Below are 15,353 nucleotides of genomic sequence, written 5' to 3' on the forward strand. Positions count from 1 at the left end.
CCGTCAAGCACCAGGTCCTTCAGCTTGTGCTGCTGCTGCTGCCGCCATGGGAACCCCACCTTGCTGCAGCCAGTGCTGTCACCAGAGGGGTCTCTGCAGTCCCTGCTTTGCTTTGCCTTTCTTTTCTTTCTCTCTCTTTTTAAAAAATAACTACCACTGGACCAGTACCCAGGCTGCAAGGGATGCTGGGAAATCAAGTTTTATTGTATTCAGACTCAATAGTGAGAAGTGAGCTCTGCCTCCCAAGACTCCTGGGGTGGGGAATTCTCCAAAAATAGGAAAGAGGTTCAGGTTCCATTCAGTCAGAACGAATGACAAATATTCGCTACAATGTCTTTGTCCTGCACGATGACTGGAAGCCACTGGGCAGAGAGGAACGCTCAGGTTAAGTGACTGGGGAATGTCGCTATATAAAGGATATTCCTGAAGTGGTGAGGGTCTAGAAGTGGTGGGCACTTTTCCCCCAGACCTCGCCTCAGACTTGCTGCCTCTGTTTCAAAGAACAGGCTGTGTTCACCCAGTAAGAAGCAGAGAGTGGAGTTCTTTCCTAGTGAGAAAGCTCCCCAGTCTGCTCTTCCCCACCTTGTGTCTTAAGGATGGTGGAGTCTGGGGGTGAGAAGACCATGAAGTCGGTTCAACCATCTCCACTGAAAAAACACTCCAGGACACAATTACTGGTAAAGAAAAGTGCTCTTTTTTTAATTTGTTCTTGAATGTGTAGGTTCTATTAAGATCAGTGACACTTCCCCTTATAATGTTCCTCCCTCATGCCCCCAACCACCTTGGATCCGATGGCCACTTCTAGAAGAGGCCTAGCAGGAACTTACCCTACACAACCAACAGAGGGGTGCAGCTTGAGGAATGAGCACATGGCTCCAGAAGCAGTACCAGCTACTGAAGACTTTCCTCAAGGCAGCTCAGTCTGGCCTGTGACGCCCTTTGCCCTGGCTTGGTCAAGACTCCCTAGCCATGTCCCACTGCAGTGTTCCCTTGTTCCCTGTGTGACCTGAGCTTTAGAATTAGAATCACCATTACCATCTTTAGAGCTGGAGAGCCTCTGAGAGATCACTGTTTTCACATCTTCCACCCTACTTCCTCCCCATGACTCTATAGATGGGGAAACTGTACCCAAGGTCACACAGTTCATAACTGGCAGAGTCAAAACTTAGGTATCTAGCATCTCAAATAATACATCTTTCTGTCATACCTTCTTGCCTCCAAGAAAACAACCAGCATCTGCCTCCAGCTCAAGGAACAACTGGAGCAAGCAGGTGGTGGTGATCAGTACAGATGGGGACGACCTGGCTCAAGGGGCCAGGCTGACCCTAGTTGAACCCCAAGCACGCGATGAATCACAGAGCTTCCTGATTTCCCTCCAACAAAATGTTATCAGTGGCAGATACCCACCCCAGATGGGATCTTCCTCCTGGCTAGAGCACTGATCCCTACATGGAAACATGCTTACCATGATCCCATGCTCCTTCCCGGCTAAGGCAGGCTCTAATTGGTGTGAAGATCCTGGTGATGAGCTGCCCACCAGCTGGGTAATACAGTTTACCAAATTTCTTCTTGGTAAGACCTAATCCACATTCCTGGGCTGATTTATATAGGGCCTCTTAGCACACTAAAATCTGGCTAAAATCTGTCTGTGTCTGTGCTGGGAGAGACAGAAAGAACCACAGATGCTGTCCTCCCAGCAGAGCTCACACACTTGCTTGGCATGAGGAGATCTGAGTCCAGGAGAAGAAATGAAGTCAAAGAAAACGGGCAGACACGAAGGGTAGGGGAAGGAGCAGCCATGCTTCCTCCTGCGCATCGGCTCCTGAAGACGGGAGACCACAGGATGCTACCGATGGCGCTTCCTGTCCGTATCTCCAGGAAGGCTCAGCCTGTGTGGCTGAGAGGTAAAGAGGATAACCCAGATAGCTGCGGTGTCACCAAAGCCGAGTAAAGAGGGTTTTTCAAAGAGGAAGTGGTAGATGATGTGCAATGCTGTAGGGAGTTCATGACTGTTGAGGACTGAAATGTATTCGCTTGATTTAGCAACCGGGCAGTCACTGGTGACTTTTATGAAAAACTATATAGAGGATGAAAGAGTGACTAGGAAGAATCAATAAAAAATATTTTGTTAAGAGAAATTTGGCTGACAAGGGGAAAATGTAAGTGTAACAGACTCTAAGAAATTTTATTTTAATCTTGGGGAGACTTTAGTTTATTTGTTATCTATGTGGAGGTAACCAGTGGAGAGTGTGGCTGAAGACCCTGGAAAATGGGAGCAGTGAGATAAGTGATAAAGCACAGTCTTGGAAGATGCAGAGCAGGATTAGATAAGTAGAGCACCAAATAGGAATAACGGGCAGGGAGCTAAGGATGGATACACAGAGGCATGGGAGGCGAGAGGAGCACGAGGACAGCAAAAGTCTTGTTTTAGGGTCTCTCTTCTGTGAAGTAGGCAATGAGGCCAGTCATTTGCTGAGAGAAAAGATAAAGGGCACGCATGGAAAGCAGAGTAATAACAAGTCAAAGATACACCAATCAATACTGAGAGCCCAACTGAGGCTCTCAACTCTGAAATCTGTCATGCTTAGGAGCCCAGAAAGAGGGAGCTAAACACAGGTTGATGCAGAAAGTGGAGGAGGGTTGATAGTTCCAGCAAAAGCTGGAGAGGATGAGGAAGTTCAGGATGCTGAAAAAAGGATCAGTGTGTCATGGGACATGGGTTTAGGCTCAAGAGAGGAGGAAGTCCAGGAGAAGACTGAAAGATTGGGAGAACAGAGAGCTAAGGTCTTGGAAACGGGTTGAAGGAGCAGGCAGTTAAATTAATAGCAGTGGAACAGTGGGAGAAGAGGAAGCACAGGGGATGTTAATCCAGAAAGGGCAGAGTCTCATTAAGGAGTTCAGAAGAGAAGATTGTAGGTGACACCATGGAGTGAAAGAGAAAGCAGAGCAGAGCCCAGGAACATATAGGGAGGGGTCTAGGTCTCAGGAGCAAGGCAAAGACCTGTTGCCAGAATCGGGTACAGGGAGCCAGAGTGCACCAGGGTTGATGGCAGGGTTCTCTGTGAAGACCTACAGAGCCTACAGAGGATCTGGTGGCTGCCACTTGCACAGACAGGCAAGATGCATAGCTGGCAACTGCTGGAAGTTAGGCAGAGTCAACCTACCTAGGTTCTAGAAGAGTGCACCACAATCTCCTCTGCATCAGCTGAAGCTAGCCCATTCTTCTGTTTCTCAGCATATCCAAGAAACCCAATTTCTCTTCTAGGACTGCATTCTGTACCTTACCAGAACTCATTGCATTTTCACTTCATGACTTTGTCAATGACCAAAGGACTTAACTGATTCCAAAATGGGACCATTATAGGAGTAACTCAAAAACAAGATCAGCTCAAATGTTAACAAAGAGCCATTAAAGACGGTCACACAGCCAGTAGCCTTTTGTTTAATTTCTAAAACACCATGTTGTTTTCTGCATGCAAAAACAAAACAAAACTATGACTTCAAACACTGGTGTTAAGTACACAGGAAAAGCCAGGAGAGGGCAGTGCTGTGGGGTAACCAGTGGAGGAACGGGGGGGCCACACACTCCTGGTGGAAAGGACACCCTCCTTCCCACCCTCCCTGCTCAGGTGCCTAAAGGGAGCTTCTTGGCATGCAGGGTTCTCAGCAGTGGGAAGGGAGCATGTGACTCTCTACCACATCACTAAGGTCCCCTGGCCCAGCAAGGCTACAAGTGGGAACAACACTGATACAAGGGAAGCCAAGTACTAAACTATATTTCTGCTTCGTATTTGTGGTTTCCCTCTGGTCTTGGGGAAAGATGTCAATCAGGTTTGAGACTGTCACAGCCCTCACCCAGCTGCCCAACACAAAGCACCGTGAAGGTGATCCAGAGAAGGCGGGAAGGTGACCCACACAAAGGAAAAATGACCGAGAGGAGGAATTAATGAGGTAATTACAGAGAGAACCTTGCCAAGCCAACGAAATAGAGAAAAAGATTCAAAAATTGAAAGGGAAATGGCCAGAGCCCAAACCATAAAGTCATATGAGCTCCAAAGAGCAGAGGGTTATGCCAAAAGATTGCCTGGCTACTGGAGTACTCAAGACTTAGTTACCCCAAACCAGAAAACATGGTTATGGAAACCCATCTGCTTAGGAGAGCTTGGCATGTGCTGGTGAGAGAATGGTAAGTCAGTGGGCATAGTCTGCTTTGAAGTGAAGGTGCTCTTTCAGCCTGGGTGGAAAGGAAATGAGCAGTTCCATCCACGCACAAGGAGAGAAGAAATGTTTTCTCTGATCAAAATGTCCCCATTAACAAGGGGCCTACAGCCAAGAATTTCCTTAAACTTCATCTCTTGGCAAAAACAAAGCCATGACCTGCAGCTCCCTTGAAGTTAGCTAAGCCATTACAGGACCAGGGAGAGCTGTCTCCAGGCCAAGCCAACATCAGTAACAGGTTTCTTCTCAACCAAGCCCTTACCAATGAGGTGGCCTGACCCCTAGCATCTGTGTATGCCTTTTCCTCCCAAACTCCTTGCATGGACCATGACCGTCTATCTGAGATGTACCCTGGAGCTCTGCTCCTGTGCCCGTGACCCCCAGAACACTTCTCTCTGAATTCCTGGAGAAATAATGTTCTGAAGTTGCTTCAGGGTCACCAAAGGACACTGAAGAGGCTTCTATCAGTTTTACATCCCTGACAGAACTTCCATGAATGCTTAGGCCTTGCTCCTGCCAGTCCCTCTGACCTTCTCCAACCTCCAACAAACAAAAGGGGGTGGGGGGCTATCAGCAGAGTCTTGACTTTTTCTTGGCTATGGACAGCCTGAGGGCAGGCGAGTCAGAGGACTCACTCTGATCTTTGGCTCTATGAAGTGGAGGAGTTGAGAGCTAGGATCTCTAAGCCGGAGGAGAGACCCAGCAGAGGGAGCTGGTTGTGGGTCATTCTCCTTGGCCCAGAACTTCCATATGTGAAGCAGACAGCAGCTTCCTCACAGTTCTCCCAAGCAGAACTCAGGGTCTGGACCTCTGAATGGGCATAATGAAGGGGTGGCCACCAATAATCACTTCTAGAAAGCCAGTTCTGACACCAAAGAAGAGCTCGCAATCCAAGGAAGTGGCACAGAGGGCACGCTCTGAGGTTAAAATCTTCTTAAGCCTGTTAAGTAAGATCTGAGCCTGAAGACCTAAGTGGTGTCTGCACGGCTCCCCAGCCCCGTCAAGAATGCCACACTATCCAGAGCTCCACAGTGGCCACCTGCATCAGCATCAGGAGAGGGCACGTGAAGAACAAATACCCTGAAAACCGTGAGAACCCGAATAGGCACCAGTTGAGACCTATGGCCTCTAGAAGCCTCATTACCACACCCAGGGCAGGTGCCTCTGTCCAAGCAGGCCAAACAAAGGCAAATAGTGACAGTCTTTGGCTGTGCTAGGCCAAGGATCACAGGCCTGCAGTAGATATATCAGAACCTCTCTCCCTTCTTTTACCCTCTTCTGGGCCCAAGAGGAATTCAGATACATACGCTGCTCCTGAGCCCTGCACACTGAAAGGTGAGAAATGTCTGCCTTCGTCAGCAGGAAGAATTCACCAAGGAAGGATGGTCCTCCTGAGCCCGACCAGGCTTGGTCTTGTCAAGTGGACCCTACACTGACTGTTCTGCTCACAGGGAACACCCCCTCTTTGCTGTTTATTTCTGAAATCTTCTCTGCAGTGGATGCACTATGGCTCCCAAATAAATGCTGTAAGATGCAAAAGGCAAAGAAGGGCAGTACAGGCTCGACAAGAAGCGTCTCACGTCCACGATCCAAGGAGAATGCGCTGAAAGGTGGGGAGGAGGGGTCAACAGGAGGAGGCACCAGCTGCCAGAGTGCTTGGTCTCCTTCCAGCCCTCACACCTGGGAGATGCTGTTAGCCAGGCGAAACGACACTCGTTTTGCTCTTTCATTCTCCTGAAAGAAAAAAAAATTTAGAATCAGAATGCCCAAATGTAGGGTTCATTAGTGTGAAAAGTCTAGACTAGGATTCCCCAGGGCCAAAGCGTTTTATTCCACCCCAGGGATGCAACTTCAAAACTCATGAAGCCACCAAGCACTGTGTGCCATGTGTCACAGGCGATGGGGGTGGCTAGGGGGACCCTGGCACACAGTGGGCAGGCAGTACACGTCAGTGGAATGAAACGGCATGGAACTGACGTTTCAGGTCTGCACGAGTGAGACCAGACGAAAGGTCAAAGGAGATCTCTTCCCTGCAAGCAACACCTCTCCTTCCTTCTCTACATCAAGGGGCCAAGAAGACTCTCCCTTTCTCCCAACCCAAGTGGAGATCAGGATTCAGACCAGGGCATCACAGTGTGGAATAACCAGCAGGAGTCAGGAGACCTGGTCCTGTTGCAAATTTTCAGGGTGACCCAGGCAGATACATCCACCTCTCTGAGTTCCAAGCCTCAGGGGTCACTGGAGTTGAAGAGCCCCACACTGCCTTGCCTTCCACTTAGGCTGAAGGGTGGGAAGTGACGGCTCCTTGTCCCTACTCTCTTGTGCCACCTGAGCTGAAAAGCCTCACTTCAGGTTACCCTGTACCTGCTGCCTGGGTGCCCTCCACCTGCCTAATCACCCACCCGCCTGCCAGCTGGCAGCAGCTTCTTACCATATGTCGCCGCCGCCTCTTGGGTTGGATGCCCTCCTGCATGTAGTGGGGCCACGGAAAGCCCTGGGGAGTGGAATACCCGCTCTCACTAGACACCTCTTCAGAGTCTGAGTCCTCCTGCTGTGGCTGAGCGAACCGTTTCTCGGGGTAGATCTCCTTCAACCAGCCCTCAAAGAACACTTCCAGGCAGCGGCCTGCCTCTGCAACCTCAGAGTCGGGCTGAAGGGGGAGGAGAGGAGCGATGACCTGTCCCTGATCCACCAGCCCATCCCTTCTAGGCTGCTCAAGAGCTCTACAAAGAGCACAAAGCCCCGCTGGGTCTCCTGGATGGCTCAAACTCTACATTTTCTCAGGACCCAGGATAATCCATTTAGTGTCATCAACTCTCCAAGCAGAAGTGACCCTGACAGTTACCCACAGATAACGAGTCACTAACAACCCCCATCTTCCTCCTGAGTTCATGCTGAGGCCCAAATGTGGGAGGAGTTTATACACAGTCGCTACAGTAGGCCCCCGAAGGTCTGCTCCCAGGTCCTCATGGCAGCCCAGGCCCAAACCAGACACCCCTATCCAGCCATGACACTCCTGGGGTCACCGGAAATAGAGGAGAGGGAAAACAGGGAAGACGTACGTAATTGAACTTCGCACAGTTCCAGAACATGAGGCGGACGTCTGATACCACCTCCTCCGGGGTGGTGTAGTGAGCTGGGTCCTTCTTTTGCAGCTTCCTCCGGATGATCGACAGGTCCATGGGCCTCTTGATAATCTGGTAGTAATGTCGGGCCTTGGGGGAGGAGAGGAGGGGAAGCAAATAGGAAGAGAGAAGTGGAAGAGAAAAGTGAAGGATAAGAAGGAAGAAGAGATAGAGCATGAGTTGGAGTAGAAGGAAAAGAACCCAAGGAAGAGAAAGGCAGCAAGAAGCAACAGGTGGAGGGAAGGAAGGGAAACGAGGAGTGCTTTACATGTCAAGCAGGTCTGACGCAACAGCAGCTGGCGGCTGTGGTGGCCAGGCCCCCCAGGTCCCGAGACCATGCACAAATTACCCCTGCTTCCAGCGGCCATGCTCCGAGCCCACCCTGGGCCCCACCACAATCCGCTCGAGGCCCAGGCCTTCTGCAGAACCAGCAAGCGCTTCCTTACCAGCGGGCTGACAGGTTCATGGAAGGGCAGGCTGAGGCTGTTGCAGCACAAGGACAGCACCAGCTTCTCACACTTCTGCAGAAACCAGAACGGGCAGCCGTGTCAGTCCGCTCTGGCCCCACCTCAGTAAGAATTGACCATGGTGACCCTGATGGCTCTGGCCCACAGGGTATGAGCCGCCAGCCATACCAGGGCACAGTTCAGCCTCCCAGGCCAGAGGAAGACAGCTGGCAGAAGGAAAATCATAGCGAACCCCCATGGGCCAAAGTCCAGGCATAGCGCAAAAGAGAGGTACCAGAGAGGCTTCTCATCCCCCTCAGAAAAGTCTCAGCCCCCATAGGCACAGGAAGGCTACCCCAGGTGGGAACCTTGTTCCCAGAGACCCCTGCCTACCTTCTGGTCATATATGCTCAGGCCAGGAGGGGCCCGCACTCCAGGCTGGCTAAAGCGGGCGTTCTCACAGTCATACTCCATCTCAGGCTGGGTCAGGCTGCGGCACAAAGTACACACCCAGTCTCCCCTGCAGAGGCAAGTGAGGCCATGTGAGGCCTCAGCACGTGTCCACAGCCCCCTCCCTTGTCCCTCTACCCCGAGACAGGCTTGGGGTGGGGGTGGCATGAGAAACTTAAGTCCCCGGCCCTGCCCTACAGAGAATGGCTTCCTAGCAACAGGCTTGAAAGAAACTCAGTTAACTCAGGATTAGAGAATCCAGAAAAACAGGAGTTAGCAAGGGGCTGGGAGAGACATCAAGGGATAAATCTGCACAAGAGGAAGCTGGGAACAGAGGAGGAAGCTGGGAACAGAGGAGGAAGCTGGGAACAGAGGAGAAAGGGAAACATCCGCCTGTCTGCGTGCAGAAGAAGCACAGAGAGAGCCACTAAGTCACAGACCTGCAGTTTATGCAGGCCTGAGAGGGGAGGAAGTCCCCCCCGAGGGAGCCCTGTGGGCTGGCCTGGAATAACCTCCCTTGGAAGACCACTGTGCCATCCAGGTCAGGGCCTGGGTTGAATGACTCACCCTGGGAAGCTGAGCAGGGCTGGCAAGTGGCAGGAAAGGTGGTACACTTTGGGGCAGCGGTCACAGCACAGCAGCTCCCCGCCGTTGAGGCAGACAGCACAGAAATCCTCATTCTCTATGGGTACTGGGGGCCCCTTCTTGGCTCCAGGGGTTCGAGGAATGAGCCTGTGTTCTTCAGGAGATGCACTCTCCACCTCTGGAGGCTGCTGCCCAGCCAGAGATGTGACAGTGACCTTTCTTCCCCCCAGATTTGGGGCCTGGATGGCATCAGGCAGGTGGTCCTGGCTGACCTTAGGGAAGAAGTGAGTCTGAGCGGTTAGAGAGAGGCACCACATTGTTGAGGGAGGGAGAGGAAAGATGACCAGCCCTGGGCACCAACTTATTTCAGGACCCCAAACCAGCCAGCCCTAGGAACACCAGGACAGCTCAGTCCTAGTGTGCCCCTCACAGACCCCAGGCAGCAGGGGACAAGGTGTGGCCGAGCAGCAGCCCCACTCAGAGATTCGGAACAAGGCTGGAGCCAGGATTCTGCCAGGAGCAGAGAGAAAGAGAGGCTCCTGGACTGGGCCAAGTTTCAAGGAGAAGGCAGAGAAAAGCGGTACCTTAATGGACATGCTGGAGGACTCAGCACCACATTCGATGATCAGCAGGAAGCTCCCATCCTGATCATTCTTCTGTGGCTTCAGCTTGAACACCGGCATCTCGCCCGAGGAGGCGGCACAGATCTTGAGCCGCTCCAGGCGCACATAGGGAATCTTGGGCTCATTACTGAAGGGTCTAGGGCAAGAACCACATCTCTGGGCCTCGGACAGGCCACATCCCTCTGGCCCGACTGCTCAGTCAAGCTCATCCACGATCCCACAACTGAACTGCTCAGAAGCTCCTCAGTCCAACCCTCCACAGACCCCTGTTCCAGCCCGCCACCAGCTCTGCCTGGTCAGGTCCCATTGGCCCCTGGGAGCCCTCTGGTCAAAGGGGGACCCCTGTAGAGGGGGAACTGCACCCAGAGTGCCTGCCTCACAGCACTGGAGTCAGGACATCCTCCCACAACCATCCCAGACACACAACCACACACCCACTCCAGGGTCTGAGGGCTGAAGACAGAGGCAGGCAAGCTCCAGATTAAGTCCTCAAGGAGACTCACTTCCTGTGCCAGTCTCCCAGGACATGAAGTTGGATGGTGGGAGAGGGATGTTGAGCCAAGGGTCTGTTACCTGATACTCTGGTTCCCTTTTGTGTTCAGCCCGAGGGCTCCTTGTTCAAAATTCTCATACTCTAAGACAAAAGACAAATTCATAATACATTTATAATAACACACCCCATCACCCACACCTTCTACTCTTATCCGCTACTCATACTGCGGTCACACGCCTGTCATACCGTCATTACTCACACCGTAATCACTCATCATGGTGACAATCCTACCCAGCTCCCTTCCTGAGGGGGGAAGAAGGCTACTTTCTTTTTCAAAGATAACACAGGTAACACTCAGAGGCTACCCAGGAGTGAGTGTTGGGTTAGGTGCTAAGGAGCCAGCATCTCACCTTCAAAATGAGCTCAGAAGTCACTCGTTCCCCATGTATATACTGGTGTCACCTGCTCTTAGGAGTCAGTCTGTGCAGCCCCTTCCTTATCAGCCAAGTGCTGGGATTTCAGCACAGCCTGAGAATCCAGCTCACCTTGCAGGGGCAAGAGGCCCCCAGGAGCCCTCCCCAGAGAAGTGCAGTCTGCGCAGATAGGCAGGGGGCAGTGGGGAGAGAGGACGACTCCAGCATGTACCAGGCACCCACTCAGCACCAGGCACTGGCTGAGGCACCGTCCATGGACAAGCAGGGTTCAAAATATTTAACTGCTTACAATTCAGGGTTGTGTTATTGTGCAGTTAGGAAGAGCCAATGTGAGGGGACAAGGAGAAAAATTTCTTCATCTATTAAATACGTAGGTAACATCGATCGTTACAAACTACACATGCATCATACACTGAGCTAAGAAGGCCCCCAGGACTCACTAGGCAGTTGCTGTCTAACTTCCCAACCAGCCCTCACCTTCCCTGGAAGGAAGGTGCCTTGCCTAGCCACATTTGAGAACGCGTGTGGGGAGCTGAGAAGACAATCAGAGCCAAGTCCAGCCAGTCCAAATTCCCTTTTCTGTGAGACAAAAATGCACATCAAGGCCAAGTGCAAGGCAAATTCTTGTTACTACAGAATAAGTCATCAGATGATTTCACTGTAGGTATTCTTCCCAGAAGCCTATGAAGTAGCTATGATTAGCTCCATTTACAGGGAGGAAAACTAAGTCAGAAATGTTAGGTATCTTGCACACATTCAAACATAAAGAGATAGAGCAGATCAGCTAACCAAGTCAGATGCGGTCTTGTCCCCAAGATGTTGTGCCAAGCCCAGCCCTTCTGGGGCCGTGCTCTTCCTGTGTCCCCCTTCCTATAACCCAGATCCCCAAACTTCTCCCTGGGGAATTTTACAAGGAGGTTAATTCCTGGCCACAGAGAGGGAAACAGAACAGGCATCAAAAGGTCAGTTCTGGACAGAGAAGTGAGGTTAGCCTGAGAGAAAGACACTGTTTCCTCAGTCTCAGACGGCTCTGCTGACCTCCATTTCACCTGCGGTGCTGAGTCCGCCTGCTCGAGTGTGTGGTCAGCATGAAGGGCAGGCTGCTGAGTCTCACCTCTTGGGCTCCGGTGCTGCTGCAGGGCCACAGATGTGTTGACCACTGGCACCAGTGCGGGTTTTTTCACAGAGAGGTTAATTGGCTCCTCCAGGTCTGAGGGGATAGACAAGTCCTTGGAAGCATCCAGAGCAGCGGTTATAGGGCCTTGTCCCAGAGAGTCAGTGAAGCGGGTAGATTCCTCACTTTCCATCTTTCCAAAGTGAAAGGCCAACAAGAATCAAAGAAATCAGACATTTTCCCTGTCACTGGTCACAGAGCTATTAAGCTAAGGCCAGAATGAGGCCTCAGGAGCCACCCTTTTGCCCAGAATTAAGCAGAGGACATTAAATGGCATTTCTCCAAGACCTACCTTACACAAGGCATTCCCCAGGGAGGGGTCAGTTCCATCCCCAGGGCACAGGCCCCCTGCAGTTCGGCCAGAACCGGGACTAGAGCCGGACCCAGTCTCTGGCTGCACATCAGAAGCTGGAAGCACACTTTGCAGAGGACAGGTTGCCAGGCTTGGCACAGTGTGGGTGGGACCAGACATCAGGTTGGGTCCAGCCTGAGAGCGATCACTTGCCAGGCTTGCAATGGCTGGGGAGGGATCACTCATTAGGCTGGGCATGGACTGGGGTGGGCCACGCACAAGGCTGGGCATGGCTGGCAGGTGACTGGCTGTCAGGCTGGGCACAGCCTGGTTTTGACCGCTCGCTAGGCTGGACATGGTTGGTGGGGGGCCACTCAGCAGGCTTGGTACCACTTGGGGCATCACTTGGGGTGGGGCAGCTGTCAGGCTGCTTGTGCTCTGCATCTGTGGCTCAAGGGTCCTCGCCAGCCGGGTAGATGACAGCTCCATCTCCAGTGTGTTGGAAAAGCCCATGATGCTCAGAGAAGTGGAGTGCTACAGGAGCAAAAACAGGGGAGAGTCCGGCTGTTAGCTAGGAATGGTGGGAGGGAAAGGAGGGAGGCAGCCCGTAAGAGTCCCATGCTCAGATTTCACTCTGCCTCAGAGTCTAGTAGCTTCAGGGAACTCAGACAGACCATGAAGTCCTGTTCCCATTCCCCTACACCATGGAGGTTGCTGGGCTATGACCCAGAGAGGTGGGTACAGCCGAGGACACTGGTGTGCGTGCATATGTGTGTGTGTGTGTGTGAGTGAGAGAGACACAGACTGAGAGAGGGAGAGAGACAGCCTACCACTTGACCTGAGGGTGGTACAAACTTACACACACACATTATCAGCCACATCCCTCACTCCCCTCTAGTACCTAAGCAAAGAGTCAGACTGTAGGAATACCTTCCCACATCACATGTCCCCCACAAGCCACTAGTGGCCTTCCCTCCCTTCTGGGAGTCCTACAGGATACTTTCTGCTACATAAGAATGGCAGGAAGTTCAGAAGGCTCAAACCCTGATCTGCCGCAGACATTCTCTGAGATAATGCCAAGGCTTGGGGAGCCCCCTCAGTCCTGGGGAACGTCAACCCCACAGCCTTCTCACAGGCTTGTTCAGATCAACTCCAGCACCACCAGCATTAGACTGAAGACTCTGACCAAGAGATGTGAAGGTCTTTTCTAGCCCTACTACACCTGCCAAAGCCATTCTAAACCAGAGGCAGAAAACATCAGAGCAGCTAAATCTTAATATGGACAACTTGGACAATTAATGGATGCAGCAATGATATCCCAACCCCCCCATAGTTCTTTGCTCAGTTCTAACCACTTGGTGACCTAGGCAGAAGACAGACATACAGATTACTATACTGAACCCACTGCAGCTTTTCAGGTTGGAGAAACAGACGGAGGGCAAGTGGTGGGAAGACTGGTTCTAAATGCAACCTTCAGTAACTTCTGTTTAATACCCAAGCCTTTTTTAAGACAAAAGACATAACCATTTGACACCTTTTGAAAATCAAAGGGGAAACAAGGAGTTAATATCTCAAAGCTTCCAAGTTAGTATCTTAAACCTATCATTCTTTTCCCTGAGTAAGACATTCAAATTACCATAGGAAAAGAAATACGGTCAAATACCCTCTCAAGTTTCCATATTATATTAGTAAAGCTAACCAACAAAGACTGTCCTAACCTCAGTGAATGTCACCCTAGTCACCCAGTTCTTTGAGTCGGCTCCTAGGAGGGAGGCATCAGTGGGCACCCTTCCTCCCTCACCCAAGCTAACACCAAACCTCATCAACTACACCACTTGAACACCTCTCAGCTATTCCCACTCTTCCTCTCTCTGCTGCTGGTGCCTGAGCCCAGGTTACACTTCATATTTTCCCAGACTACAGTAGTACCCTCTGCAGTGGAGAAATACTTTGACAGCACAAATCTGACCACATCAGCGCTCTGCATAAAACCATACTGCTCCCCACTGTGAAAATCCCTAACAAAGTTGCCAAAGCCTTGATGCTCTGTTCTCTGTGCCTTTCTGCAGCCAGAGTTCATATAGTGGCCCTCTCCTCAGCCTTTGAGCTCCAGTCACTCAATTTTTTTAGGTCCAGAATCATGATATCCTCTCCCTTACCTACTTCAGACAGACTGCTTCCTCTGGAACATTCTCCTAGCCCTGCCCTTGTTCCACTTACCTTCTGAATTCAGCTCACCTGTGAATTTTCACTCCCCTCTTTTACATTCTCATAACTCCTGTACTTCAGTCTCATAGCACAATCTGTGATACCGTTTGCTTAACACACATGTCCCCTACCAAACTGTAAACTCCATTAGAGTATGTGTGTGCAGTCACTCGGTTGTATCTGACTGTGATCCCATAGACTATAGCCCTCCAGGCTTCTCTGACCATGGAGTTTTCCAGGCAAGAATGCTGGAGTGGGTTGCCATTTCCTCCTCCAGGGAATCTTCCTAACCCAGGGATGGAACCCTCAACTCTTGTGTCTCTTGCATTAGCAGGCAGGTGGATTCTTTACCAACTGCACCACCTGGGAAGTCCCACCCTATTAGAGTATGGATTTTTTTCTGTTTTGCTTGTCTAGTGTTTTCCTAGACCCAAGAGCAGTGCCTGGCTGAACAAATGAATTAATGAGCTATTCACAATTTTTTAAAAACAATAATGCATGACTGTTTATTCTACAAATTGCATGCCCAATGAATAGAAGCTCAGTTCTACTAACAACTAAGTCTATGAGTTTCTCTAAAACAATGCCCATTTTTATGTAGCTAAAACTTGTTGAGAATTTATTATATACAATGCAATTTGCTAAGTGTTTTACATATATTTCCTCATTTAATTCTCACAGCAAACATTAAAGGGTTGTGAAGTTTAAAAGAAATAATCCATGTAAACATTTAGAGCAATGTCTGGCAGTGGGTACTCAACAAACCCTAGCTGCTGCTGTTGCTATTACTGTTAATGTTATTATTGTTGTGGCCCTAATTTTATAATTGAGAAAAATGAAGCTCAGAGAGGCATCTGAGGTTTTTTATGTAATTGAAAACATAATTTTATAAATCTCAATTTCTATTTGTGTTCACATGTAGAAATACAATTGCTATTTATATATTGAACTTGTACCCAGCGATCTTACTAAAGTCACATTGAGATCTTCTGTGCATACAAATCATGTTGCCTAGACTAGTGAGTTTTATTTTCTCCCTTTGCTTACATTTGTTTCTCTTGCCTTACTCCACCAGTTAAGACCTCCAGTATGAAGCTGAACAGAAGTAGTGACAGTAGCCATCTTACATTCCTAATCTCAGGGGGATCCTTTCACTCACCAGTATATTTGTCATAGGATTTTTATGGCTTTAGAATCCAGCTCTCTGGCACCGAAGCCACACTCGTTTTTCTGGCCTGCCTGCCTCTGCCCTTCTCTCTGCTCACCCTCTTCCCTGATCTCTCCCATACTCTGTTCTTCCATTTC

General features: G+C 50.4%; 1 protein-coding gene across 1 annotated transcript in view; it reads right to left on the reverse strand.

Annotated features, from left to right (window-relative positions):
* TRIM66 (tripartite motif containing 66) overlaps nucleotides 676-15,353 on the reverse strand; it is a 42,181-nt gene continuing 27,503 nt past the window's right edge. The window contains exons 11-20 of the mRNA XM_018059503.1: nucleotides 11,841-12,374; nucleotides 11,489-11,681; nucleotides 10,021-10,081; nucleotides 9,409-9,583; nucleotides 8,807-9,096; nucleotides 8,183-8,309; nucleotides 7,790-7,864; nucleotides 7,281-7,433; nucleotides 6,650-6,868; nucleotides 676-5,952 (exon numbers count right to left, since the gene is read on the reverse strand). Coding sequence (XP_017914992.1) covers nucleotides 5,893-5,952; nucleotides 6,650-6,868; nucleotides 7,281-7,433; nucleotides 7,790-7,864; nucleotides 8,183-8,309; nucleotides 8,807-9,096; nucleotides 9,409-9,583; nucleotides 10,021-10,081; nucleotides 11,489-11,681; nucleotides 11,841-12,374 — 1,887 coding nt within the window. The 3' untranslated portion in view covers nucleotides 676-5,892. The remainder of the gene's footprint in view (nucleotides 5,953-6,649; nucleotides 6,869-7,280; nucleotides 7,434-7,789; nucleotides 7,865-8,182; nucleotides 8,310-8,806; nucleotides 9,097-9,408; nucleotides 9,584-10,020; nucleotides 10,082-11,488; nucleotides 11,682-11,840; nucleotides 12,375-15,353) is intronic.

Source organism: Capra hircus, chromosome 15, assembly GCF_001704415.2.
Source record: "Capra hircus breed San Clemente chromosome 15, ASM170441v1, whole genome shotgun sequence".
NCBI lineage: Eukaryota > Metazoa > Chordata > Mammalia > Artiodactyla > Bovidae > Capra > Capra hircus.